General features: G+C 40.0%; 2 protein-coding genes across 3 annotated transcripts in view; one reads left to right on the top strand and one right to left on the bottom strand.

Annotated features, from left to right (window-relative positions):
* Positions 1-27,634, top strand: part of LOC125082228 (uncharacterized) — a 67,799-nt gene that overhangs the window by 24,167 nt on the left and 15,998 nt on the right. The gene's annotated exons all lie outside the window — the stretch shown is intronic.
* CHST9 (carbohydrate sulfotransferase 9) overlaps positions 23,833-27,634 on the bottom strand; it is a 232,060-nt gene continuing 228,258 nt past the window's right edge. For both annotated transcript variants that reach the window (XM_047697612.1, XM_047697613.1), the window contains one exon: positions 23,833-27,344. In XM_047697612.1, coding sequence (XP_047553568.1) covers positions 26,253-27,344 — 1,092 coding nt within the window. In that variant the 3' untranslated portion in view covers positions 23,833-26,252. The remainder of the gene's footprint in view (positions 27,345-27,634) is intronic.

The raw sequence follows: 27,634 nt of genomic DNA, 5'->3' as shown, positions 1-27,634 counted from the left end.
CAAGGTGACAATTGAGTGTGTAAAGCAAATTGTGCACCCTTCCAGCAGGGCGCCTGGGCTCTGGGACAGAGGGGCTGCTGTGATCTACTCCTGACTGGTGTCCACAAGATGTCCTCTCCCTCTAGTCTCTTGACGTGATGTATTGGTACCCACTGCTGGAGCCCCTGGTCCTTGCCAGTTAAGTCTGTATCTCTTAAGGGTCTCTTCTTCTGGAACCTTGCAGTCCCTGCATCCTCCCAGAACCTTTGTGGCCCCTCAGTGGGCTCATGGAAACCTCTGGATTTCCTTCAGGCATCACACCAGCCACAAGGAGCCAGACATGCTCCCTGACACGCACCTGAGTACCTACCTACAAGTGCTGCCTGACCTCACTGTCACTCCTGCCTTGCAGGAAATTGCTACCAGGAGGGCATTTCTGGGAACCCTACTGTCTCCTCACGGTTTGCCCAGGTCACTGTGTCTCCAGTCCTATCCGGACGTTTCCAGGTCCAGGTGACTTACTTCTTGCTTCTTTTACCTCTATTTCCTCTTGTTCCCTTGGGCAAGAAGGAGTGACCATTGTTCCTCTATGTTGGGAGTTCTTAAAGTGTAACTCACAGATCTCTGGGGTCCTAGAGACGTTTTCAGGGGGTCCGTGAGATCAAAACAATCTTCATAAATATATGAAAAATGATTTCCCCTTTTTAGTCTGACATTTGCACTGAGGATGCAAAGGCAATGTAGGTAATGATGGCTGGCTCCTTAGCTGGTCAAGGCAGGAGCTCTGTGCTCTACTTGGAGTCATTGTATTCGTGACACCATATAGTAAACACACACACACACACACACACACACACGCACACACGCACACGCATACACACACTCACCTTCCAAGAGACAGAAAAAAAGTTCAAACAAAAATAACCTGTTAAGTTCACTTAGGAAAGTCTTTGATAAAGTAAAAATTTATATATTAAATCTCAACTCGGTACTCTGTGTGGCTAACTAGGAAGTAAAAATAAAGTACTTTCTGATTTATACTGAAATATGACAATTATTTTGAAGAAGAGCTGGTATGCCATTATTTGAATGTGAGCTGAATTAGCAGTTTTGTCCATGGAACTCCTATTTATCCCTAAACGAAGAGCCGATAAACTATGATACTGTGATAAGCTGTAATAATCAGAAAAACTGGGATGAATCAGAGTTGAATTTTTGATGGACATTTTCTCAAAAACGAATGAGGTGAGACTGTCATTTCATAATATTGAAAGCATTTGTTGCCACTAATAACATTGGAGCTTTCAACCAAAAAGTAGAAGTTTGGAAAACTTGTATCAGCTTGTATCAACCACTATGAACTTGACAGATTCCCAATATATTTTTAAAAATTTAATCCAATATTTACAGATTTTTCTGAATGAGATTTGTGGTGATGGTAACTGATGTGATTTTTGACATTATATAACAAAATATGTCAACATTTGGAAAATTTACATAACTCTGTGAATTAATAATCTCCAAATGATCAAGATGTGATTTTTAAAATAAATAAAATAAAATGGGTAAAAGATCCATTCAGAATTAAAGAATAATAAATGGACTCTAAGGTAGTAGTATGAATGAATGTTCATATATATGGTTTCAGATTCCATATTGCAGGTAACATTTAAGAAAGTATTAATTGTCAAGTTTTGGTTAGTATCAAAGAAGAATATTCACAACTACCTAAAAAGGTTATTAAAATACTTTTTCCTTTTCCAGCTCTGTGTCTGTGTGAGGCTGGACTTTCTCCCCGCTGTACTTTAAACCAAAATAATGTCACTCTTCTTGCTCATTGTTTTGGGGTATGAAAACAGGTTTTTCTTTTCTTTACTTTAAAAAAAATTCTATTTATTGATTTATTTGTAAGAGAGAGGGAGAGAGAGAGCATGAGCGGGGGGGGGGGGGTGGTTAAGAGGGAGAAGTAGGCTCCCCGCTGAGCAGGAAGCCCGATGCAGGGCTTCATTCCAAGGACCCTGAGATCATGACCTGAGCTGCAGGCAGATGCTTAACTCACTGAGCCACCCAGACACCACAGAAAATAGGTTTTCCATAAAAATATGTAATTGTGTGGTAGGTTTATTACTATCTTAGGTGTATTAATAAATAAATATTTAAAAAATTTCCCAGCTTTGATTTCTAATATGGTATCTTATTTTGGACTGCTATAGCAAAATCATCATAGGTGGAGTGGCTTACACAACATATATCTATTTCTCACAGTTTTGGAGAAGATCCAAGATCAAAATAGCAGTAGATTCTGGTGAGTCTGGGGAGGACTCCATTCCTGGACTGTAGATGGCCCTCTTTGCTGTATCCCTACATGGCAGAGAAGTTCTCACGTCTTTTCCCATTTTTATGAGACCATTAAGCCCATCATGAGAGCCCTCTCCTCATGACCTAATCTAATTACTGCCCCAAGTCCCCACTTCCAAATACCATCACACTGGGGATTAGGGCTTCAGCATATGGATTTTGGGGGGCACAAACGTTCAGTCTGTGACATATACTAACTATCAATATATGTGATCTACATAAGCAAATATCTGTCAGTAGTTAAAATAGTAGATATTATTAGGGTCCTGGGGCACCTTGGTTAGGCATCTGCCTTCGACTCAGGTCATGATCCCATGGTCCTGGGATTGAGCCCCATATTGGGCTCTCTGCTCATGGGGAGCCTGCTTCTCCCTCTCCCTCTGCTGACTTCTCTGCCTACTTGTGTTCTCTCTTTCTGTCCAAAAAAAAAAAAAAAAAAAAAAAAAAATCTTAAGAAAAAATAATTAGAGTCCTAAATAATTTTAAAGAGTTGTGAAGGGGTTTGGGTGCCCGGGTGGCTCAGTGGGTTAAAGCCTCTGCCTTCAGCTCAGGTCATGATCCCAGGGTCCTGGGATCCAGCCCCGCATCGGGCTCTCTGCTCAGCAGGGAGCCTGCTTCCCTTCCTCTCTCTCTGCCTACTTGTGATCTCTGTCTGTCAAATAAATCAATAAAAATCTTAAAAAAAAAAAAAAAGAGTTGTGAAGGGGTCAACCCTATCCCCAACCAGGTAGCTGAAGGCTCAAGCTGACTATAGACAAGTCACTCCTCAGAAATGCAAGAAAAAAAGTCTGACTGTGTTTCAAAACATTACTCCAGCAATACACATATTATTAAGCATACAGTATTTAAAAATTGAAATCCTAATGAGCATATTTATTTATAATTTGATTTGTCCCACTCGGTTGTCATGAGCATAGTTTCACGTCAGGAAATACTCCTCTAAAATGTGATTTGTGGAGGTTGTATTTATTGTGTCTCCTGCCATCAGCAAGGTTTAGTCAGAGGAATGATGTTTATGTTCTAAGAAGGTAACTCGAATGACAATACTGAGAGAAGCTGCTAGAAATCCAGGGCAGGAGTCTCAGTGAAGTAGATGCAGTGGTCCTTGAGAAAGCGCAGACTTTGGGATTGTGTTGGGGAGGGAGTGATTGTACATTAGGGTGAACCACTGAATGAGAGGGAAAAAAAGAGATAGGACCTCTCATGGGCTTCTCTAGCATAGAGATAAAAGACATTTATTAAAGTTACATGGCAACGTTCAGTAGGTAACAGTGCATTTTCATTCTTTTTTATTTTGAAATAGCCTCTTAATAACTGTTTACCATTAAATGTCGGGTTTACATTTAAATGCCTTCATTTGTATTTACACGTGGTTTCTTTCCACAAAGGATTGGAGAGTAGCTACAGTCACAAGCATTATAAAAATACTACTACTACTATTACTACTACTGCTACTAATGCAGTAGGTAAGCAGATTTTGCAACTCAGTTTTATTTTGAATTTTAATATCTTGTAGCTATCATCCAGGAAAATTAAAAAACACATCACAAAATATTGAATTTTCTTTCATCATTTTCAATGTAAGGATGATTATAGTTATTTCATGTTCATAGTGCCAAAAATTTATGGTCTTAATCTTTTTTTAATAAAAATTTTATAAAATCTCTACCTATTAGAAATGTCAGGAATAGATAGTTCAGGATAGGCATTTCAGTTGTTTATAATAAAACATTTTCATAATTTTTCTCAATGATAATATTTCAATGGTGTAAAACTAATTTTAACTTAAAAAATTTATTTGCCAGAAAAATGACCTCAGATTTTAAAATATTTAAAATTGTGTTTTTAGCTTTTAGGAGTATAATTATTTTATATGTAAGATGATCTAATGATCATTGTGAGTAACAAGCTTTAGTTTTACTATAAAAAGTCATAGTCAAAAAATTAGCTTAGGCATTTATTATTTCATCTGCTCGTTAATTCATCCATTCATTCTTCAAATGTTCAAGGATTCCTAAGTTATATTTCAGACTCTAGGCTAAATATTTATTATACAAAAATGACAACATCTTTCTTTAAGGACCTTGAAAGGAATATGGAAATCAAACAAAATGAAACAACTAGTAAGGAATGCTGTAAATACTAAAACACAGGTATTTTGGTTTTCTTGGTGTTTAGGATTGTCCCAATCAAACTGGGATTTGAAAGAAGTAGAAATCTTAGTTCTCACTTTAAGAGGGATTATTCTGGAGGTAGACTGAATTACTGTTCACTGGTATCTAGTACCCTCTTTGTGGAAGGCTTATGCCCCCCGCCCCACCTTGTTGAACTCAGACTTGCAGTGATATCTTATTGTGGTTGTCTTTAACATATCTCTGATAACTAGTGATGATAAGCACTTTTTGGCCATTTTTAATTGGTTAGCTTGTCTTTGTATTATTAATAAAGGAAAGATAGTAAGAGTTCTTTATCTATCTTGAATACCAATCATTTGTTAGATAGATGTTCTGTAAATATTTTCTTCTAATTCCTGGCTTACCTCTTTATTGTCTTACCAGTGTCTTTGGATGAGATTTAAAAAAAATATGAAATCTACCTTATCTTTTTTTCTTTTGTGGCTATTTGCTTCCTATGAAATCTAAGAAACTTTTGCCTACCCTCAAGTCAGAAAGATATTCTCCCATACTTCCATTAAGTGTTTTATGGTTTTAGCTTTTATGCCTAAGTTTATGATCCATCTCAAATTAATTTTTATACATAATTTGAGGTAGAAGCCAATGTTAATTTCTTTCCATGTGGATATCTAGTTCCTCTAGCAACATTTGTTGAAAAGACTTTTCCCATTGGAGTGTTTTGTTGAATTTGTTTTGTAATCAGAAGATCATATAGGAGCGGGTCTATTTCATTGTGTTTCATTGATTTATCAAATCGTATGCCACTACTTCATTGTCTTGATTATGTAGCTTTGTAAGTCTTCAGGGAGTATATTAAATTCATTCTTTTAGATAGGTTAGGTCTTTTGCATTTTCATATAAATTTAAGAAACTGGAGCTCCTGGGTGGCTCAGTCGGTTAAGTGGTCAACTAGATTTTGGCTCAGGTCATGACCTCAGGGTCATGGGATTGAGCCCTGTGTCAGGCTCTGTGCTCAGTGGGGAGTCTGCTTCAGGATTCTCTCTCTTCATCTCCCGCTGCCCCTCTCCCTGCTTGTGTGTGTGTGCTCTCTTTCTCTCTCTAAAATAAAAATAAATAAATCTTAAAAAAATAAATATAAGAAGCAGCTTTTTAACTTTTACAGAAAACCCAGAGGGATTTTGAATGGGATTGGGTTGAATCTATAGATCAATCTGGGGAGAACTGACCTATTTATTATATTGGGTCTTCCGATTTATAATCCTATGTTTAAGTCTTTATTTCTTTTTTCAGCCAAATATTATAATTCTCACTGTAAAATTTTTGCACATTTTTGCGAAATTTATTCTTTAGTTTCAGGGTTTGACATCGTTATAAACATAATTTTAAAAGTTTCACTTTTTTAGTTGTTTGCTAGTATTAGTATTTAGTTGTTTGCTAGTATTAGTATTAAAACAAATAATTGATTTTTATATATTAAACTTTTACCTTGCAATGTTAAATTTACATATTAATTCTAGTAGTTGTCTTATAAATACCTTGGGATTTTCTACATATATCATCATGTCATATGCAAAAAGAGACAGTTTTTATTCTTTCTTTGTAATATTTAAGCTTTCTATTTCTTTTTATTTTTTTGGTCTTAGTACGATAGCTAGGAACTCCAGTATAATGTTGAATAGAGGCAATGAGAATGAACATTTTTACCTGTTCTCCATCTTTGGAGAAAAACATTTGATACTAGTTTGTGATATTTAGTTTCAGTTTCTAGTTTGCTGAGAATTAAAAAAAATCATAAAAGTGTTGAATTTTATCAAATAAATTTTCTGCATCCACTGACATGATCAATTCTCATCCAAATTCTCTGGCAATTCTCATCAGTTCTCTGCCATAGGGTTCATCCTTTCCTACCTTTCTTTCCAAAGTGACCTCTAGGCTCTGGGCAGTGGAAACAGCATCACAGCCTCTAGAAGGAAGTGCTTGCATCAGGGACTTCCTCTAGCTGGTGTAGCCACCTCTGAGTCTCTCGCAGCTGACCATTTCTGGTTGCTGATGCCTGTCATTCTGGCATCTTCTGAGATGCATTACATCATAGTGTCTCTGTGTTTTGGTCCACATGCTGGGAGTTGTTCTCACCCTGTGGGCCCCTTTATGTTAGCTGTCTGCTTGTTACCTTTCCTTGTTCCTCTGGGAGACAGAGGACACAGGGTACTGTGACAGCTCTCGTGCTGTTCCCTAGACATTAGGGAACTGTCTCAGGTTCTCTTTCGCTAATCTGCTTGCTCACCTACCATTCTGGCTCTTTTGTAACTCCAGTAATTTCTAAATAATTGTTTAAGAAAGTATATAGATAAAGCGGGCGGGGCATTGTTGTTATTAAACCTGCTTGCCAACTTCTTTATGGAACTAGCATGAGATTAAATCATTTGGATTGTTCTTTGATAAAAGACATTCCTCATGAAGGCAGAATATCAGAAAAGAATGTTTTCTTTTAATACAACTGTGATTTCTCTATGATTAAGTAAGCCACAGATCTTAAAACAAGAGTCCCTTATTTTAAGATTTAATTTTTGCAAAGTCTTTTTAGAGCTGAAGGAAAACTTAGGGATAACTGAATCCCCCTTCTGATTTTCCACAGAAGAAAATTGAGGTCCAGTGGAGGAAATGACTTGCCCTAAATTAGACAGAAGTTAGATTTGGCCCAGACAACTGCCAAATAAATCTTCGGGGAGCATTACTTTGAACTTGTCATTCTCCTATTTAAAAATTCTCAGTGCCTCTCTATGGACTGCTAATTAATTAAAGCACTGACTCCTAAACCCAGCAGTAGTTGCCTAATCTAGCCCCTCAAACTACCTTTCTTCTCCTCTAGATCCCACTCACACACCAGCTAATCTGGAATATTCTCTGTTACCAGAAACCACTCTCTGCTTCCTTTTTATTTTTTATTTTTTTTGTTTTAAATAAAGATTTTTATTTATTTATTTGTCAGACAGAGACACAAGTAGGCAGGGAGGCAGGCAGAGAGAGAGAGGAGGAAGCAGGCTCCCTGCTGAGCAGAGAGCCCAACGTAGGGCTTCCATCCCAGGACCCTGGGATCATGACCTGAGCTGAAGGCAGAGGCTTTAACACACTGAGCCACCCAGGCGCCTCTCTGCTTCCTTTTATTTTTTATTTTATTTATTTATTTTTTATTTTTTATTTATTTTCAGCATAACAGTATTCATTGTTTTTGCACCACACCCAGTGCTCCATGCAATAAGTGCCCTCCCTAATACCCACCACCTGGTTCCCCCAACCTCCCACCCTCCGCCCCTTCAAAACCCTCAGGTTGTTTTTCAGACACACCATTGCCCATACTCTTTGCTCTTTGCCTTGAAAAATCTTTTCCTATTCCTCCACTGTTGTAGGAGCCTAGTTCAAGCTTAAAAATTCAGCTTGAATGCCACTCCTTTAATATATTATTTCTGAGTTTCTCCACTCATGGATGTGATTTCTCATTCTTCCATATTATCATAAAAAGTTCTTTAATGTTATTGTATTAAATTTATCATATTCTGAGTTTTAAAAAATTTGCATTTTCTCTTCTGAATTATACGATCCTTGGTATATAATCTTATTCATACGCCTATCTCCTACAGAGTTTGCCTGTACAAAGGGGGAGCTAAGTAAATATTTTAAAATTAAATTAAATATAATGGGAAAATATAAAAAAATAAATCAGTGCAAACAGAGCTAGAATAATATAAATTACACTTAAGAGAATTTAGTAGCTTTATTTTCTCTGAATTTGTGCCACTAATTATTCAGAAAAAAATGGATGGTTCATTTATTGAAAGAGAATCTTGAATTTAATTTTAGCATGCAATTTCAGGGAATATGAATAGGCTTTTAAATATTCCTATGAATAATGAAAGACTATTGTTACCTTTTATAGAATTATTTTAGTTTGGTCTGACTTACAGATTAGAAAACACACTAGACATCTAGGATTGCCTCTGTTAGCTTCTCAAACTCTTGAGCCAAATGTAGCTGTAGCTCCATGATGAAGGTGATCCGCTTCTCATGAGGTCATTTCCATCAGCAAAGTTGAGGGCTTGGAGGCCACGAGAATAGGTGAAGGTTACCCTTTGTCCTGATCTTCTCCACTTCGTTTCTATCTTTCCTTCCCAACTGCCTACTTTGCTTACTACAGGACATTCCAGACACAGAAGCAGCACCATGCATAGACTGTTTAACCAGCTCCCAAATAATATAAGGTCAAATCCCCACAATAAAACTCTTATTGTGTTGTATATCACTCCTATGGTCTGCTTGTTGATCAAACTCTGACCGCTACAAAATTTGGTACTAAGGAACAAAAACAGAACCTTAAGGATTGGTTCTCTAAATTATCTGGAATTGCTTCTTTTAATCAATTAGATTTAAAAGCAGTAGTAACACTGTTTACAGTCATAAGAGGAACACTAGTAGTTCATCACATCCAGTGGCAAACATTTAATTAAGTTTTCCTCTGTAATAAAGTGCTCATAGAAGGTATGGCTTTAGGTGATCAAGTATTTGCTACCACATTAGTGGGATTAAGGAGTATAATAGGATTGGTTGGTTGCTTCTAAATAGGTGGAGAGCTTGGGGAAAGAAAATGATAAAATCCATGCTTTAAATTTTTCAGTACAAGATCTACATAAGGAACTTGAAAGTCTCTGTGAGTGTTCCCCATCCTTCCAACCCTTATATTCTGTAGGTACAGGGCTGAGGTTCCTGAAATCAAACCCAAATTCTAATCCTGTAGGTATCTGAGTTACAATATAAAATAAATTCCCAATTTCACTGGATCTCTTGGTTAAATAAAGTACTGATTGAGAAAGAGAGGGATTTTAAATATTAGAATGGAGAACTATGGTCATATTCTCATAAAGTTGGGGATCTTGAATCCTGCTGATCTTGAATCCTTGTTCTCTGCCAGTACATGCAGCCCTTATCTTCCTACCTAAGACATTTTTTTTCAATTTATAGCTCCAGATATCTGGGAACATGTGTAGAAATGGATCATAGGGTGTAGGATCAGGGTGAAAGGTATAAAAAGTTAGACCCAGCCGAAACAGTTCAATAGCGGATGACTGGAAGTAGTAATGAGAAGATCGCTGCTCCTTCCATAATGGGAGTGATGGTATGTAATCATTGAGTCATCAGGTGACTGGTTGGTGCTGCTGGGGACTGATATGGTGTCATATTAGCATCAGGAGTCAGTTGGGAATGGACTAGGATAGTGTTTTCTACTGTTGGCAGGTTTGGTACTCAGTGACTCTAGCCAGATCTGCTGGGGTGAATGGATGTACATGTTTCTGAGACCTTATATAACATAACTTCCATTTCTGCCACAATGGCTGCTGTTTTCATAAGCCCATCGAGCCCCTTGTTTATAAGCCAGGTTATAAACCCACATCCGATTTTCATCTTCCAGTTAACGGATTTGTGGTTCCCATAGGTCACCTGCAATCAAGGAAGATGGAGACTTCCAGGTGGCAAGTGACTGACACAGGTACACATTTCTCCAAGGCTAAAGCTTGCCCTGCTGGGTTCCAGTTTGTCCTGCTCTCACCCACTCCACATGCACTTATCTTTCCCAAATGCTTGCCCTGTCTAGCACCGCACACGTAAACATCAGCCACTCACTAACTCTTTAACGGTTTCACACAACTGCATAAAACAAAACCCCTATTTAAAAATCCCTCTTTCTATTCCACTCTTAGTGGTTCTTCTTTTATGATCAAACTCTAACTGATAAAGTCTAGGAGATCCGTCCTAGAGAGCAAGAGTCAGAGACAAGAAGAGTGAAGCAGAAAAGAAGAGAGAGAGCAGATTGAAGAATTCATTACCTAGCTGATTGCCATTAAAGGTGATTTATAGCCTGGTATTGAGGGACTGTCACAGCCTCTGGAGCAACAACAACAACAAAAAACCCCCAGCATCTCAAGAAAGAGAAGAATTTATCTTCCAGTTCCTATTTTTCATTGGCCAGAAGTTCACCCAGTGGGATGTTGAAGCTCCCATAAGCTGTAAATCGGGAAGTCCTGGAGAAAGACACAAGAGACCATGAGTGCACGCCTAAGGTAAGGGGCTGTCCGTGTGAGTCTGTGTGAAGTTAGTTGGAGCCCATTCAAAGCGGGTTGCTTCCATGATAGCTGAATAGAAGATGGGTAAGGCTGAGAAGGTCTGAAGTGGTGTCTGTAAAGTTTCTGATACTGTCCACCCCTTGTACCACCCTCATCCACTTCTGCCTACCATTATCTCCTCTCACACTATAATATCAGCTTCCACTTTTGTGAAAACAAGTTACGGCCACTTTCTTCCCAAGTGGGAAATTATAAATACAGTCGGGTAGAGTTTCCTTCAAAACTGAAATTTCTAAAAGAATAAAATAAGAAGTTTCCCTCTTGTTGCAGCTTCTCTCAAGATCATCATAGATACTCGCCACCAGCCACCTCCTTCATGCATTCTAAATTTCCTCACTCTCATCTGGTACATTTGCTTGTTTGGAGTGCTTGTCAGGTGTCACCTGAAACATTTGGTTGCTTTATGCTCGTTGGACTGTGGCTGCTGCGACTGTTAATTTACTTTTCTCACTGAGAATAAAAGCGCCAGGAGATATTCAAAGAATCCTCTGAGTTCTAGGCTTCTGTCTTCCTGCCCTCATCAGGTTGTAGCATCTTTAGTTTCTTATGGAGATCAGAGTCAAGCTCTCTGGCTGGTGACTTTTTTCTTTGCCGTTTCCCCTAATGGCTTGAGGGGTTCAAAGTGTTCAGAAAGTTAATGGGAATTTATTGTTTTTCCTACTTGAAAATTTCCCCTCCAAGAATGTGGAAATTGAAGCCAGCAGAGTTTGTTTCCAGGGATGGGAAGCACAAATTCTGCAAGTCATCCACTGTGAGTAATGGCGAGGGGGATCAATCCTTTTTCCACCATGTATTCGAGAGCCTTGTATTCCAGTTATTGGGACACAGCACTGCCATTTGGTGCATGTGCTACGTCGTGGAGGTCAGCGCCCCAACGAAGGAAGTGTTCTCAAGCTGGTGCATTAGCTGGGTCTCTCACAGGCTACTCCATTTTTTGCTGGTTATTTCTGGGTAAAACAATACATGGTTAGTTTAGTGGATTCCATGGCTGTGTACATATTGTCATACTTAATTTACCATAAAATGAGCTCCCTGATTGGAGGCAGTTCTTGATGGGACCCGTATCACTAGATCAGTCTTTCTGAGTGTCCTGGATAGCGGTGCCGATGATGATGCTAAAGGCAAACCAACATTTGGAGTAGATGTAGATCCCAGTAGAGCAAGCTGCTGCTCCCTCCTAGTGGAAGAGGTCCAATGCAACCATATGATGCCAAGTAGCTGTCTGGTCTCTGCTGCAAACATGGCGCATTCAGTAGGAGAAGTAGCTAGATCTGTTTTGGTAATGGGGAGTCATGCTGTTGGGCCCAGGCATTGCTTTCATCCTTGCTACCGTCATCACTCTGCTAGTGGGCCCTCTGTATCCACATTGAAGAGGTAGAGCCAAGAGGCAAGCTGATGGTCGCCCTGCATGATGGCATTGTTGAGACCCTCCCTTGGGGTGGATAACCTGAGACTCAAAGATCTGCATGCACTGCTTGTGCCCATTCCCATAAGTCCCACCATCCACATACCTCCCCCACAGATTTTATTTTCCTTGGTCTTTCGATCTCATTTTTTTATAGGCTTTTTTGTGAACAAAGCCAAACCATGGGTTTCTACACAAGGACCCTTGCATGTCTACCTCTCAGGCTATTCCCTCCATGTAAAGTGGATAAACAAATGCATTTTCTTGCAGTTTTGTTATCTGTGAGAAATTCCCTTTACCTCCGTCCTTTAGAACCACCCCTGAGGGGCTGTCATGGAGCCACAGTGTATTCTTGCCTAAAACTCAACCCATATTAACCCATCTGTGACTCAGACCTAAGTTATTTTCTCCTTCCTGAGTTGCTCAGAAAGAACCCGCCTTCAGACCATAGGTGTGAGCTGAAGAAGAGGCATTCATGCAATCGAGGCAGATGACATGGGAATATGGGCTACTTATTCATGATCTATTTATGTGGTTTACTCATACCTTCTAAAACTGCTGGCTCTGAGCCTAAATGTAACTTCTCTGTTATACAATGGATTGCTGTTGTGCACATCTAATATTATAAATTTGTGGATCTGGTAATACTCCACTCTTCACAGGAAGGTCCAGTTACAGAGACACCTGGTGTCCCATGGTCAAGTAGAGCTTCTGTTAGGTGCCAATAACTATTTTTCAAGTGGAGACCACTCTTACACTGCTGAAGGCATGTCTTTGCTCCAGAACCCAAGAAGTATGTGTTGAAACAATCCTGTTGGGACTTGTCAGTAAGCTTACACAGCATCTTTATCTATCATAGGAACATCTGGTACCATCAGGCATGCTGGGTCATATGGCCAGGGGGCAGAGAAACTTGTACCTTAGCTTGGGCTTGCTTCAGAGTCCTCTTTCGATCTCAGTCCCAGTTGAAATGGCAGTCTTCTGAGTGGCTCCCAACATGAGTTAGACAAGATTCCTAATCACAGTATTTGCTGTCCCCAAAATTCAAAGAGGCCCTCCAAGAATGAGGAGTCTTTCTTGGAGGTACAAAAACTTGTCATTTAGCATAAAGGTAATGCCCCACATCTCCCAGACTGCCATATCCCTAAAATCTTCACTGATGTAGCAGACTCCTAAATTTCTATGGGGTCTGGGGTGCCTGAGTGGCTCAGTGAGTTAAAGCCTCTGCCTTCAGCTTAGGTCATGATCCCAGGGTCCTGGGATCGAGCCCCACATTGGGCTCTCTGCTCAGCTGGGAGCCTGTTTCCCCCTCCTTCTCTCTGCCTGCCTCTCTGCCTACTTATGATCTCTGTCAAATAAATAAATAAAATCTTTTAAATTTCTATGGGGTTTAACTCCCACTCAGAGCACACAGGCATCTTCTTAGGACATCAAGGGAACTTTCCTGTTCTATAAGGCAAACTGACCTGCTGTTATCAGTTTAGGGAGTGAATGTGATGATTTGTAGAATGTCAAGCTAGTCCAAGTCCCTATGGACCATATTATGACAAACGACAACAGAATTAACATAGCCCTGGAGCAAGACAGTGTGTATTCGATCTCTTCTCTGTAAGAGTGATCTGTGTTTGATCTTTTCTACTGAAGGAGAAGAATGTTTTCACTAGACCAAAATCCACAAACTGGATATCAGAAACTGTATTATTTTGTTGCAGCAAAGACACCAAGTATGATCAGCTATCACTTGGTTCAGATTACAGTTATCCCTTGAATAAGGATGTAATGAAAAGTATCACCCTTGCATCCTTTAAGTCTTGGAAGACTAATCTAAAACTACTACCAGGATGTGGTATTGCTTCTGAGTTAGCCTCTTGGCTGGGACAGGAAGCAGTTTCAGGGGATTCTGCCTGTCTTTTCCTATCATGATGGCTCTTATTCCACAGCTAAGTGGACCAATGTGAGAATTATGCCACTTCTAAGTATATCTATTCTGATTACAAAATCAGAGACAGTGTAGGTCTGTGAACTTATTAGACTCACTAAAAAACAGACATATGTTGGAATTTCATTTACCATCAGGTCTCCGTATGCCTCAACTCTAACTGGAGAACACAATGGTGTTTTGCATCCCAAGGTGTCAATGTCAGTTCAGACTCTATCTTACAGACCTAGAAAAGTTTGGGTATTTCCTCAATGCACAGTTACCCTAACATAGAGAGTAAGTCCTTTTTAAAAAAGATTGGTGAACATCTACCATATATTCTTGTAATAGTTTTGCAAAAGTTCTTCCTTGGAAGAATAGGATCTTTACAACCAACTGTCTATAAACCAACATAAGTCTAGAAACTATGAGCACCCATGATTTTCCTCTGAGGCATTTTCACCATTTGTTTGATGTTTGATGACACAAACAGAGCAACATCTAGATCAGTTGTCCAGATATTTCACCCCTAGATACAAATGACCTATTACCCATTGCCACAGACCCTGTAGACCATGCCCCCTGACCACCACTCCAGCCTTCTTGCCCATCATGGAATCACATCTACCTTGTTTCAGAAAGTGAAGTACATATGTGGCTTGTATCATTCTGAAAACTCACTTTTGGTCAACATAGAGGTCCCTTTTTAATTCTCCCCAGTCTTTTCTGCTATGGAACAAATGATAGAAGGTCTTGCCTTCTGTTACATGTAATGCGGTCTTTAAGAATTTAGTCATAAGGTAACTTCTATGTAATCCTTTTCAGTCTGGCAGGTGCCAATGTCCTATGACAGAGGAAGATTGAAACTCAGAGCTTTGTACATTCAGATGGTCAACATGAGGCTACTGAGTGTTGACTACATGCTTGGTAATGAAGAATAAGTGAGAAATATGACAGACATTTTCTGACCCAAAGAATCTTCTCATTTACCAGAGAGAACATGTACCTTTGGAAAAGTAACTTAAAAAAGACTGAACCTGACCTTGGGGTCAGGAAAGTCTTTTCTGAAGACTGAAGAGATCTTAGATTGGTGCCTATTGTTCAGGCACTGGTGCCTTCACAGAGGCTCCAAGGTAGGGAAAAGAGTAGCTTATCTGCGGAGATAAAAGTTCAGCCTGGTTAGGGTGTAGAGCTAATGGAAAGAAAGGGGCTGAAGATGAATAAAGTCACAGATTTTTAGTTTATTTATTTGTTTCTATATTGTAGCTGTGGAGCCCACTATTTTAAACTATTATCTTATTAAAACGAATCCAACACTTGAAAGCTTGAAATTCAATTAGATGTACATTCATTGAGCAAGACATGGTTACTTTGAATCTAACAGAAAAGTTAAGACACATTTTCATAATGTTATTAAGTCAGAATGTGCCTTAAGGGAAAGGCACAGCTCTATGTGAACATAGGAATAGGTGCGTGGGATTTGTTCTTGCCTTCTTTTCTTCAAGAGATGTTTACCAAGTACCTGTCTGGAGTTACAAAGATGAACAAGATAAATTCAATCTATTGGAGGAGCCAGATACGTACATAAATAATTGGAGTGCTATATGTGCAAAGATAGAGCTATGCACAGGCTCTAAAGGGATAATAAAAATAATTTATTGAGTGCTTATCAAACACTTTACACACATTTTCCCATTTATTTCTCACAGTAATCTTATGAGGTAGGTATTGCTATCCTCATTTTTTGAGATGGCAAAACTAGCACTCAGAAAAGTTAAATAAATTGGAGAGAACCCAAGTTTGAAAGTTGAAGACATGGAATTCAAATCCAGTTCTTTCTGTTGACAGCCCAGGCTCTTAAGCACATAGTATGCTGTCCTAGTCACACATGGGTGCTCAGAGCAGGGGGTCTCATCCAAACCAAAGAAGAGGTGAGGAATGCCTCCTTGAGGTGAGAGTAGTGATTAAAAGCTGTAGGGGAGCAGTGATGGGCATAAGTGGGTGCTCAGCAGAGGAACAATGTGAGTAAAGGCCCAGGAAGCGGGAAACCACCCAACATTGGGGGACCATGGCCATTCTGTGCTGTTGGAGACTCAGCAGGAAGGCAGGAATTGGTAACAAACATGACTGGAGAAGGATTGGATTATGGAGGACACTGCATGTGTGTTAGGAAACAGAATTGGAGGAGTAAGCCACTAAGGAGCTTTGCATGAAAAAATGCTGGGCTTGGGTTTACATTTTAGAGTGGTTCTAATGGCAGTGGTATCGGGAATAGTGTGGAGGGAACAAGATAGGAGAAGAGAAGAGGGTTTGGACTAGGATAGTGGCAGAATGGATGGGAAGAGAGGAGAAGCTTGAGAAAAATGTGGGTGGTGGAGTTAGTGGGCTATCCTTGGGCTGTGGGGAGTCAGCACAGGGAGAAGTCTGACTTAGCTCCTTGGTTCCTGATGTGGAAGACAGAGTAGATGGATAGTGATGTCATTAATTTAATAGGTTTGGGGTTCAACCATGAGTCAACATTAGTTACGGTGAGTTGGAAGTGCCTACAGATTATCCAGGTGAAGTCCATCAGGAAGTTACAAATCTGAGTCACAGTGCACAATAGACATGTAGTCTGGAGAAAGAGATTTGGGACCATCAACCATGGGTAGAGTTAAGGCAAGAAGAGTGGGAGAGAGTCTCGGGCATAGAGCGGATGAAGAAAGCTGAGTGAGGGATGGCTATGGGAGAGTGGGAAGGGGGGATGAGGTGGGTGAGGGGCAGGTTGGAGGGGTCATGTGAGGAGGTTGTTAAAGAGAGGAGAAATGGATACTTTAGGCAGTGTGAAACAGAATAAAGTAGGGGGAAAAGTAAGAATATTTTTAAAGAATGTAATAGATTTTTTGAGGGGGTGGGATTGGATAGTAACAGGTTTGATGTAGTTATTTGGTGACATTGGAGTGTGGTCCCTGAATCTAGCAATGAGAACCTGGGATCAGAATGATACTGTAGAAAGTTTATTTTCAAAGTGTGCAGACTGGATTAAAGGGAGGAGTTATACATACAATGCAATATTATTCAGTCTTAGAAAGGAAGAAAATTCTAACACCTGTTACAACATGGATGAATTCTGACGATGTGATGCTAGTGCAATAAGCCAGTCACAGGACAAAAGCTATAGGATTCCACTTCCGTGAGGGACCAAGAGTTGTCAAGTTCATGGAGACAGAAAGTAGAAGAGAGGCTGCCAGCAGCTGGGGGAGGGGGAGTGGGAGTTATTATTTCACGGGTATGGAGTTTTGGTTCTGCAAGATGAAAAGAGCCCGGGAGATGGATGCTGGTGCTGCTTAAAAATGGTGAAGATGGTAAATTTTATGCTTTATGTCTTTCATTGCAATTACAAACTTAAAAAGAAAAAGAAAAAAAAAAAGAAAGGGAAGGAAATAAAAAGGAGGGGGTAGTGATGAGCAGGGCTTCTTTTTGGATGCTGTTTTTGATCCCAGGTGAGTGCTCATGCGACTAGAACAGGGTAGGGACCTGTGGACTGTCAAGAGTTCCTCTAAAATGAAAGGGCTGTGTTCGCAGGTCACAGAGGGTCAAACATTGGCAATGTCATATGGTTCATCCTAATAGGAAGGCAAAGGAGAGACAAATTCTTTAATGAAGTCCAAGGAAATGTACATTCTTCCCATTTAAGTTAAATTGCAAAATAGTTCCTGGGGCACTTGCTTTCAAACTAATAACCCAAATAGCAAATATTTTCCACTTTCAATCATCTTAGGTCAGTTTGAAAACAGCTTTTTTATTTTTTATTGGAGAAACCCATACTGTCTTCACTTTGTTCAGCATGAAGTAGAGTTGCCAAAATTGCCTTCAGTCCACATTTGTCTTTTGTGTTTCAAAGAGGAAAGTTCCCATTTCTTCATTTCATCCTGAACGCTTTCAGAGAGTTTGGGCAGTGACCAGTGCTGTTCCCGTAAGTCCCTTCCATCATTTCAGCCCTACTTCTTCAGCTGGCCGGCCTCGGATGCCAAGTTTCAGCTTCGGCACTGGTCAAAATCCCACGGAGGGCTTTGGTACCAACAGCCACTGACCCTTCTCTGAGCCCAGAGGGGTTAGCTTTTTTAACAAAGTAACAGAGCAAAGGGAGCAGGCTTTATTATTACCCATAACCCACCAGGATTAAAAAAAAATCACATACACACATACACAAGCGGCACTCAAACCTTGTTGCATATGAGACTCATCCCAGGAGACTCTTAAAAAAAAAGAAGATTCCCAGGGCACCTGGGTGGGTCAGTGGGTGAAGGGTCTGCCTTCCGCTCAGGCCAGGATCCCAGGCTCCTGGGATCGAGTCCCGCATTGGGCTCCCTGCTTAGCCGGGAGCCTGCTTCTCCCTCTTCCTCTGCCTGCTGTCCCCCATCCCCTGCTTGTTCTCTCTCTCTGACTAATTAATTAATTAATTAATTAATTAAAAAAAAAAAAAGAAAATTCCCGAGTGGGCTTCAGAGAGATTCTGATTCAGCACATGTCGGGTGGGGTACAGGAGTCTGTTTTTAACAAAGATGTGGATAACTCTGATACATGGTGCTGACCCATGCACTCTTTTCTGAGCACTTGATAAACCAAATCAGGGTTTATTTTTGCCTAATGATAATTACGGTCACCCTAATAATACTGTCACTTTCAAAGTTTGTGGTCACACTAGCGCTCTGAGTACATTTTAGCTCATATTTTTGAAGAATATTTTTCTAAATTTTAGGACTATTTTAGGGAAATGAGTGGATAAAACCAGTACAACATGGTTTGCCCCAGGTTTTCCACTCTTTAGGGACAAAAGGCACGGCGATCACTTTTCATGGCTGGGTTTCTGTCTTCTCCAGCTCTCTAAGTATTCAAGTGCAAGAAGGAGGAGGTCAGAGCCTTAAGAAGGAAAGATAGTTGGAATGTCACTGGGAGGGCGAAAGTCACCTAGGATTGTACCAGGAATGGGGTAGAGAGGCGTGTTGTGAGCCAGATGGGGGAAATCCGAGGAAAAGTTGGGAAATAGGTAATTTTCAGAGTTAAGGAAGGGTGGGTACCCCTTTAAAACAGGAGGTGTTTTTGAAGAAAGGTTATGGAATGGCAGTCTGGATGCGTTAGAGCAACCACTTTCTGTCCTAGACACTGGGGTTCAAGGGCGTGGGAGAATGACTCATCTCTGCGGAAGCGGATGGGAAGGAATGTTGTTGCCAGGGGGACTCAGTGGCTAAGACAGAAGGATGCCAACGGAAGGTGCTGGATTTCTCCCAACATCTTTGTTGTTGGTCTGAAGAGATCCGCTTAAATAATGAAATATTGTTTGGCAATCCCACTGGGTATAAGACTAAAGCACAAGCAGCATTTTGAATGAGGATAAGGAAACCTGGATTGCATAACACAAATCTGGTCAAAGAAAATGTTCAGGGGGTGCCTGGGTGGCTCAGTGGGTTAAAGCCTCTGCCTTCGGCTCAGGTCATGATCCCAGCATCCTGGGATCGAGCCGCATCAGGCTCTCTGCTCAGCGGGGAGCCTGCTTTCCCCTGTCTCTCTGCCTGCCTCTCTGCCTGCTTGTGATCTCTGTCTGTCAAATAAACAAATAAAACCTTTAAAAAGAAACTAATAATTAAAAGAAAAAAGAAAATGTTCAGGAACCGCTTTTCCTTTGGGAGTGTGGTAGATGTGAGAACACATACGTCAAAGCAGGGATTAAAAGGTGGGGCACTTAGGGACTAGCCAGAGAAGGTAAATGAGGGATGATGCCCGCAGTGTGATAACATCACAAAGGCACAACGAACTACAGTTCTGTACCTACATTGTCAGGCACGTTTAACATGAACAGCAAGGGATCTCTGGCTTCTCTGAAGGGGCTGACCTTGACTCTGCCCAGCTGTTTTCAGGCGAGCACGTACGAAGCAGGGTAACAAATTTCCTATTATTGATGAAAGAGTTCCAGTTTTAAAATGTTGACAACTAATTCAAATATTAACTAAAATGCACTGTAGGCCAAACCAAACGAATCTGTGGCCAGACCTGGCTCGTAGGCTGCCGGGTGTGGTCCCAGCTTTGCAGCCAAAGAGACCCTGGCAGGAAGCTCCCCTGCTGCTAGCCATTAAACCTCTCTGACCCTCAGTTTTTCCCATCATAAAATGACCGGTGGAATAATACCGAACTTCCACTATTTTGGGGGGAAGGATTAGACCTACTCTTCATGTCATTAAATGAATGTATGTAGGGGCGCCTGGGTGGCTCAGTGGGTTAAAGCCTCTGCCTTCGGCTCAGGTCAGGATCCCAGGGTTCTGCCCCGCATCGGGCTCTCTGCTCAGCAGGGAGGCTACTTTCTCCTCTCTCTCTCTGCCTGCCTTGCTGCCTACTTGTGATCTCTGGATGTCAAATAAATAAATAAAATCTTTAAAAAAAAATGAATGTATGTAAAGCAATTTTCCAGTGTCTGTTCCCTGCTCAATAAATAGCTTTCAGAGTGACCAGAACCATGCATTTTTTTCAATATTTCTTCCCCAAACCTAATATACAAATATGTCATCTTAGAAATCTGAAGGATTGCTGTGTCCACAGCTCTACTTCCGGTTAAGGTGTGACTGTTAGGATAGAGAAGACACGTGGCTTTGATAACTTCCCCTCAATTTTTTTAGGGCCTTTTCTTTAGATCCATGGACCGTACAGTCATAAAGCAATAATACACATATTATGCACTAAGAGAAGCTGTGGAGGAGCCCTTAAACTATATTGTCAAGAGTATTTATCAAGAACTTTTTCTTTCCCTGCAAGACTGTGCTCGTAACAGTGCAAAACAAATTAAACAGACACACTTCCTTTCCTCGTGGAAGATCTTGAACATATTCCAATGGCAACAGAGATTTTATATGCATATGAACAAATGAATAAATGAAGCAAAAAAAAAAAAGTAAGAGAAGGAATGCCTGCATTTCTTGGTAAAAGAAGAATCCGACTCATGTCGCATCAGGGGAAAATCATTTTGCCTTTTTCTGTTGATCAGCGAGCTCATGAAGTCACGAGGTTGCAAAACCGAATCATTTAAAGAGATTCTTTGGTGACCTAACATGAACGGAGTGTCTAGATATGAGAGAGGAGAGTATTTCAAAATAGAGTTAGGGTTTAAACAGAGGCCTAGAGATAGGAAAAATGATTGCTTAAAAGGATTTGGATATGCCTACAAGGATAGGATAAGATGTGGTGGATAAGATGTGTGTGTGTGACCAGGCAGCTCTGGGAACTACATGGTGTGAGACAATGCCATTTTGATGAGGTCCCCAGACTTGGCCTTCCTCATATGGGTTCTCCTGAAGACCTGGGAAAGTGTGCCCTCTTCTAGCCGAGCACTTGTTTACCTTGAACTTTTCAGGGTGTTTTTCAGTTAGTTTGAGTCAACCTGCTCCTCTGAGGACAGGAGCTCAGGAAAGAGACTATACATGACTGCTTACTTCTAGAAGTATTTAAGGAGCTTTCTCGTGGGCTGACCTGATAAGCCACGACCATCTGCAAGTGCCTATTTGGGGAAAGTTGGCCAGACTCCCTCCCTCTTTCATCTAAATTCTCCTTGGCCTTGCCCATTTGTGTCGTTGTCTGGGCTTTCTTGTCAAAATGATATTTTGTTTTTGTTATGATAAATTTGTTCCAGGGACTTCTTTTTTCTGATACTACATTCCATGATCAACTGGGAATTTAAAACAAGGGGGAAGAAAGCTTAATTTCTTATAAAGTCTTTGAATCTGTCAGTTTAACTCAACAGGAATAAAGGGATAAGCTGATTTGAAATGCGAAAACCAGCTAAATACACACACGTGTATATATCTATATTTGTACTGAAAAAGTTTTGAGATGCCAATATATGTTTCCTGCTTTTCTCAAACCAAGCAGAGAGTTTGGTAATAGTTTATGCTGCTTGGATTCATTCTGGCTCCCAACCCTAATTACCAGCTGTGATTCTTCTTTTTTTTTGAGAGTTATTTATTTCAGAGTGAGAGAGAGAGGGGGGTGGGGGAGGGACAGAGGAAGAGGGAGAGAGAAACTCAAGCAGACTCTGCGGTGAGTGGGGAGTCAGACATGAGGTTTGATCTCATGACCCTGAGATCAGACTTGAGCTGAAACCAAGAGTTGGCTGCTTAACTGACTGAGCCACCCCGGCGTCCCACCAGCCGCGACTCTTTAGAGAAGTCACTGAACCACTCCGATTTAGTTTTCTTTCTTTCTTTTTTTAAAAGATTTTATTTATCTGAGAGAGAGAGAGAGCACAAGAAGGGGGAGCAGCAGGCAGAGGGAGAGGGAGAAGCAAGCTCCCCGCCGAGCAGAGACCCCCAACATGGAGGTCGACTCCAGGATCCTGGTATCATGACCCGAGCTGAAGGTAGATGCTTAACCAACTGAGCCACTGAGGTGCCCCTAGTTTTCTTTATTATATTATTGTGTGCGTGCGCGTGTGTGTGTGCGCGCGCACGCACACACGCATGTGGGCCTACATAGCATCTCAGATTGACTATGGAGACTAAATTAATGAATAATGTTTGATTATGATTATGATCTTGAATATTATTATAATGATTATGATTGAGATGAAAAAGGTATGACCTTAGAGGTAGGACTAAACTGAGTTAGCCTTGGCCTAAGGTCCTCACATGCTTGAACTGTTCTTAAAGGCCTAAGGGCAACTATCCTTCAGATTTCAGAGCATGTTGGGGATGTCAGCCATGGCAAAGTTTCTGCTTGCCATATTCTATGAAAGCCTAGGGGCTAAAGAGGCCCCAAGAGGTTGAGTGAGAACTTAAAGTAGGGCGATGTTTACGGTAGTCTCAACCTATGAATTCCAAGTTCTACCAATTCTGCTGGTGATCTTTCAAAGGAAACTCACATTTAAAATTCCCTGAATCTGCTTATATATTCTTTCCAGCTAAACACTATATATTTTAGGAGATAATACTTCTTTGATGAATAATTATTCATATGTAAAGTGGAAAATCTTTTTTCCTCTTCTTGATTATAAATGGTATCCAAGTAGCTCTTGAATTGCTGGATAATATTTTATAGCCTGTGAAGTTAGAGAATTTAACAAGTAGCTGCACATTTGCATTGACTTAAAGGATATTTCCAAACACGTGTGAGAAAATTAGCAAGTTGAGTGTCCTGTACATGCATTTCCATTGAAATTTATGGCAGTTCCCGGGCACAATCACATCAACCACACATATCCATAGATAGTTTACCATGTTAGGTAACTGATTTTGGATTTAAGTGCCAACTTTTACTCTACTAGTAATTCCAGACAGGGGAATAACAGAGTGAAGGAGCCTGCCCGGGTCATTACTGTTGCCTATAAAAACAAATAGGATCCTTAGGGTTTAATTAGAGGGATTGCAATTATACCTAACACATGCTAGTGTTAGAATGTGAACATTGGACATATGGAAGACGAGTCTAGATTTGGTCACTTGCCTTTCAGAATCTAAATGGTGACCGTCCAAAGGAACAGTGATGTGCACACCTGGCGCTTGTGCCCAGGCAGAAACGATAATGGTGAATGTGAGCTGATCTGCAAACAGAAGAATTCAGAAATGATAAATGGAAGAGGTATTTAACATCACAAGGAATCCAAGATGATGACTGTCTTCTTTGGCTCTGCCATGAACAGAAGCCCTTTAAAAGAATAGTAGGTACATTAAAAATGTGTTCTTTCTTCATAACTCCTTAAAAAAATATATATATATATGTATATATATATTGGAGAGAGAAAGAGCATGAGGGAGAGGCAGAGGGAGAGAGAGAGAGAGAGAAAGAATCCTCAAGCAGAGCCCACTGTGTGTGGAACCCAACACAGGGCTTGATCTCATGATCCTGAGATCATGATCTGAGCTGAAACCAAGAGTCAGCTGCTCAGCTAAGCCACCCAGGCACCCCCTTCATAAGATCTTTTTAACATGTGGCCCCTGGAACTCACAGCCACACAGGATGCTTGCTGGTGTTGGAGTCTTTCAGGAAGAGCATTACTGAAGGACAACCTCTGGTTATGTAGGCTAAGTGGAAAGGGTACGGAAAGGAGAACAGACAGCGGAAGGCATAGAACAGCCTTAACGGAAAGCAACAGCCCTCTTCTCTCCCACCTGTGCCAAACAGTATTATAGACATACATGTGTGTGTCATATAGACATATATATGTATGCACACACACATACATATATGTATGCATATTCCATATATGTACTCCATCCTCATAAGTGTGTTAGAAATGCTAATAAGAGAAAGATAGGACACCTGTTTCCATTTTTTTCTTCTGAAGTTATGAAAAGAAGGTTTTTTTTTTTTTTGGTTCCTTATAAGGTTTTAGGAATAACATTGAGAAAATTGCTTCTATACTTTATAATAGATTCCACCCATATAAAAACTAGGGTTTTTGTGTGTGTGGCTTAGGAATAAAATTTCAGGCTTCTTGGCATAGTTTCTATTCCTCTCTTCCTCCATAAAAAGATCATTTCAATGTTTCCAAGTTACAAGGAGTCCACTCTACATGGTACAGCAAAATTTAAATTATACGATTTAGATTACTCTAGAGTAAAACTCCTTAAAAACAGAGAGCACAGTTTAAGTGTATGGTCTAGAGGCAAGAGTAAATGGAGTGGAAAGTAGTAAAAGGTTAGCTTAGAAGGTTTAATACTTATGATCAGGGAGCCCGCTGTAGTTTCGTACTTGTCGGGAGACACAGATGGGACAAGTAGGCATGTGTGGAGTAAAGCAATTCATGAATACGCAGCCATGAAATGGAAAATCAGAATGAAATAAGTACAACTATAACTAGCTTGGTCTATTAATATTTAAATATTAATGCCTACTTTTCTCTGAGAAACATTACTGAGTATTTACTGATGAGAAGCAATGATCATTTGGGAAGAAGAACGTATTTGCGAGCCGCATTTAAACAGGGTTTGAATGATATGTGGTTTTCTCAACTCAAAGCAACAGTCAACCAATTAAAGTAAGTTCTCCATCTAAATGTGTCTTCAAACTTAAGGTCTGCTGGAAAAAATTTCCAAAATGCATTACGACTTTTGATAGGGGTGACACCTGGTCCTATTTTCCAAAAACTTGGATTTAATATTTGAATGCAATGGTGTTTTGCATTAGTATAGAATATTTAAACTTAAAAAGAAAATACCTTAATTTGTTTATGCATAAGCCTATTAAAAATGTGTCTAGGGCTCTAATTTTGTTTATTCTCTAGAATATAACCTATCTTTGAAGTGGTATACGAGTTTTTAAAAAGTCATTCCCAAGCTAAGTAATTAGACTGGAAACAAAAGCTATTCTTAGAGCACATTCCGCAAAGAAAGCTACGCACATGATGCTTTGATTCAAATAATATTCTTATAAAACTTTGTTATTGTTTGAGGCCATTCAGAAGGGCAACTTTGTTTTTGATGATTATTCCATCCTGAAACAATTTCCCTTCTGCCCAATTAAACCAGAATTAGGAGCACATTTATATCTGATGAGGCTTAAACTTCTCAACCACCCGCTTCAGAAGCGAAGACCTTTAGTGGTTATGCTCATTCTGTCTCTGCACAGAGGGCTCAAAAGAAAACAGAATCAATTCCCTTAAGTTTTTCTGGAAGGGGAAGGTTGTTGTTGCCGCTTTGATCGTAGCATGCTCTGAATTTTTTATTGGCTGTTGAATATAAAAAGCCATAGCCTCATCTGGTTTTTCTGCTATATTCTCATGTTGTAAATCACATACGCCTTCCTATCTAAAGTGAAATGCCTAGGTCCAAAATATTATTTCAAAATTGATTTATCATCACAGTTGATAGGAAGATTTCCGGGGTGTCAGAAAACTCTCCAGTGTGCAGGTAGTATGTCACAGACTGCTAAAAATACATCCATGCACTTTAGACATCAAATTCCAGGATGTAGACATATACTCATGCTATTTTAGATCCCTTTTCCTATCATTGCAAGAGGCTGTTGAAGCTAATGCAGCAGCTGGCTAGGTTATTGCTTCTATAATATAATCCATAATGCAAAAGCAGCTATTTCCCAAACATTTGAGAGCAACTCAAGTTGTTTACACGTCTCTGTAAGGTAATTTTCCTATAACTTTGTGCCAATTGGTGTCGGACTATCTGGGAAAAATCTTCATTAAATTGAAACAACTGCACTTAGTTAAATTCTCTCTCTTACAGAGAATGGTAGGAAAATTACAGTTAGCTGATTGGAGGCCATCATCATGGGGTAAATACAGGGTTTTAGAAAATGAATGCAAACTACAAAAATGGAGTCGTATAATTAAACATCAAATAGTCCAGGTAATAAAAGTCATAGATTAATTGTCTCTCAGTTCTAGTCAGATCCTTTAAATATTGTCTCACGACCTGAGCATTGGTTCTTTCATCAGAAGAGTGCCTATCCTTAAAGTTTGGAAATTTCAGCTCTTTTGGAGCACCCACGAGCTGTAAAAAGTAATTGGCATCTTCTTCCAAAGTTTCGAATTTCCCTACAAAATCATAGTTGATCAAACACGGATAGCATAGTTTGCTGACCTTCTCCCAGTGAATGTCCATTCCTACGGGACGGCGGGAATCCAGCAAATAGTGCACGAATTCTTTGAATTTGACTCCAGATCCATTATTTAATGCTTCTTCACAGGCATTTGGCCGATATTTCTTTATAATAGCTTTCCCAAATACCGGATGGTAATAGCTATTGGGGTGTTCAAATTTGTCCCTAAATGCTGACACTAACCTTTCCATGGGATCACGAACAAAAACAGCTTTGGTGTAGGTGTTCAGACGAGTGTATATCCCTTTTAAGTCGAAGCTATCTAGTTTCTTCAAATGCTTCCCATAGTGAACAGCATCATGGGAGATGTTGTATGCAGACGAAGCCAACCCACTCAGTACCATCAGAATTCTCTTCCAGTTGGAGCAGCCAGCCTTGGGTACCTCACAATATAAGATTTTGTGTTTATCTTCCACGTAGATCCTGGATACCATATGAAAAAGATGTGACTGAGGACGACTCACCCCACCATATTTCTTGCAAAACTCCTGAAGGAAAGATCTGCGTGTCTCCTGGGCCACATCTGTTTCCTTCCATTTGTTGTCTTTGACTAAACTTTTGTTTAAAGGGTGGATGTCCAACGGCCACTTCATTTCGTTGAACTTCTTAAAAACAGTCCTACTTCCTTCATGTTTTTCACTCAGCTTAATTGTTGGTGGCCCCGTGGTCTTACCTAAAGCCCCATCCTCTCCTTGTGGGTGGCTGGTCTTCCTTAAGAGCCTAGTTGGCCTCTCAGAGTTGAGCAGAAGATTTTCCTTTTTTCCCTTGGGAGCCTCAGTTATATGGAACTTGGAGTTCTGTTAAATGGAGAAGGAGAAAAGTTGAAAGCATATTCACAAACCTGGTTATACAAGAATCATAACATATTTGCTTTAGAATACTATTGAAGAGAGCACATTTCATGTAAGCTGCCAAAACAATTGAGCAAATGACTATACATTTTGTAGTTAAGTTTCTTCAGAGAAAATATAACAATGAAGAATAGTATCTATGCTTCCTTCTAAAAAAAAAAAGGTTTCACATTTTATATTATATATATTCGGGTTACTTACATGTTATCATTCATTTAATGTTAATATCCTGCATT

This window comes from Lutra lutra, chromosome 12, assembly GCF_902655055.1.
Source record: "Lutra lutra chromosome 12, mLutLut1.2, whole genome shotgun sequence".
NCBI classification, from domain to species: Eukaryota; Metazoa; Chordata; class Mammalia; order Carnivora; family Mustelidae; genus Lutra; species Lutra lutra.
This window is presented reverse-complemented; position numbering and strand designations above follow the sequence as displayed.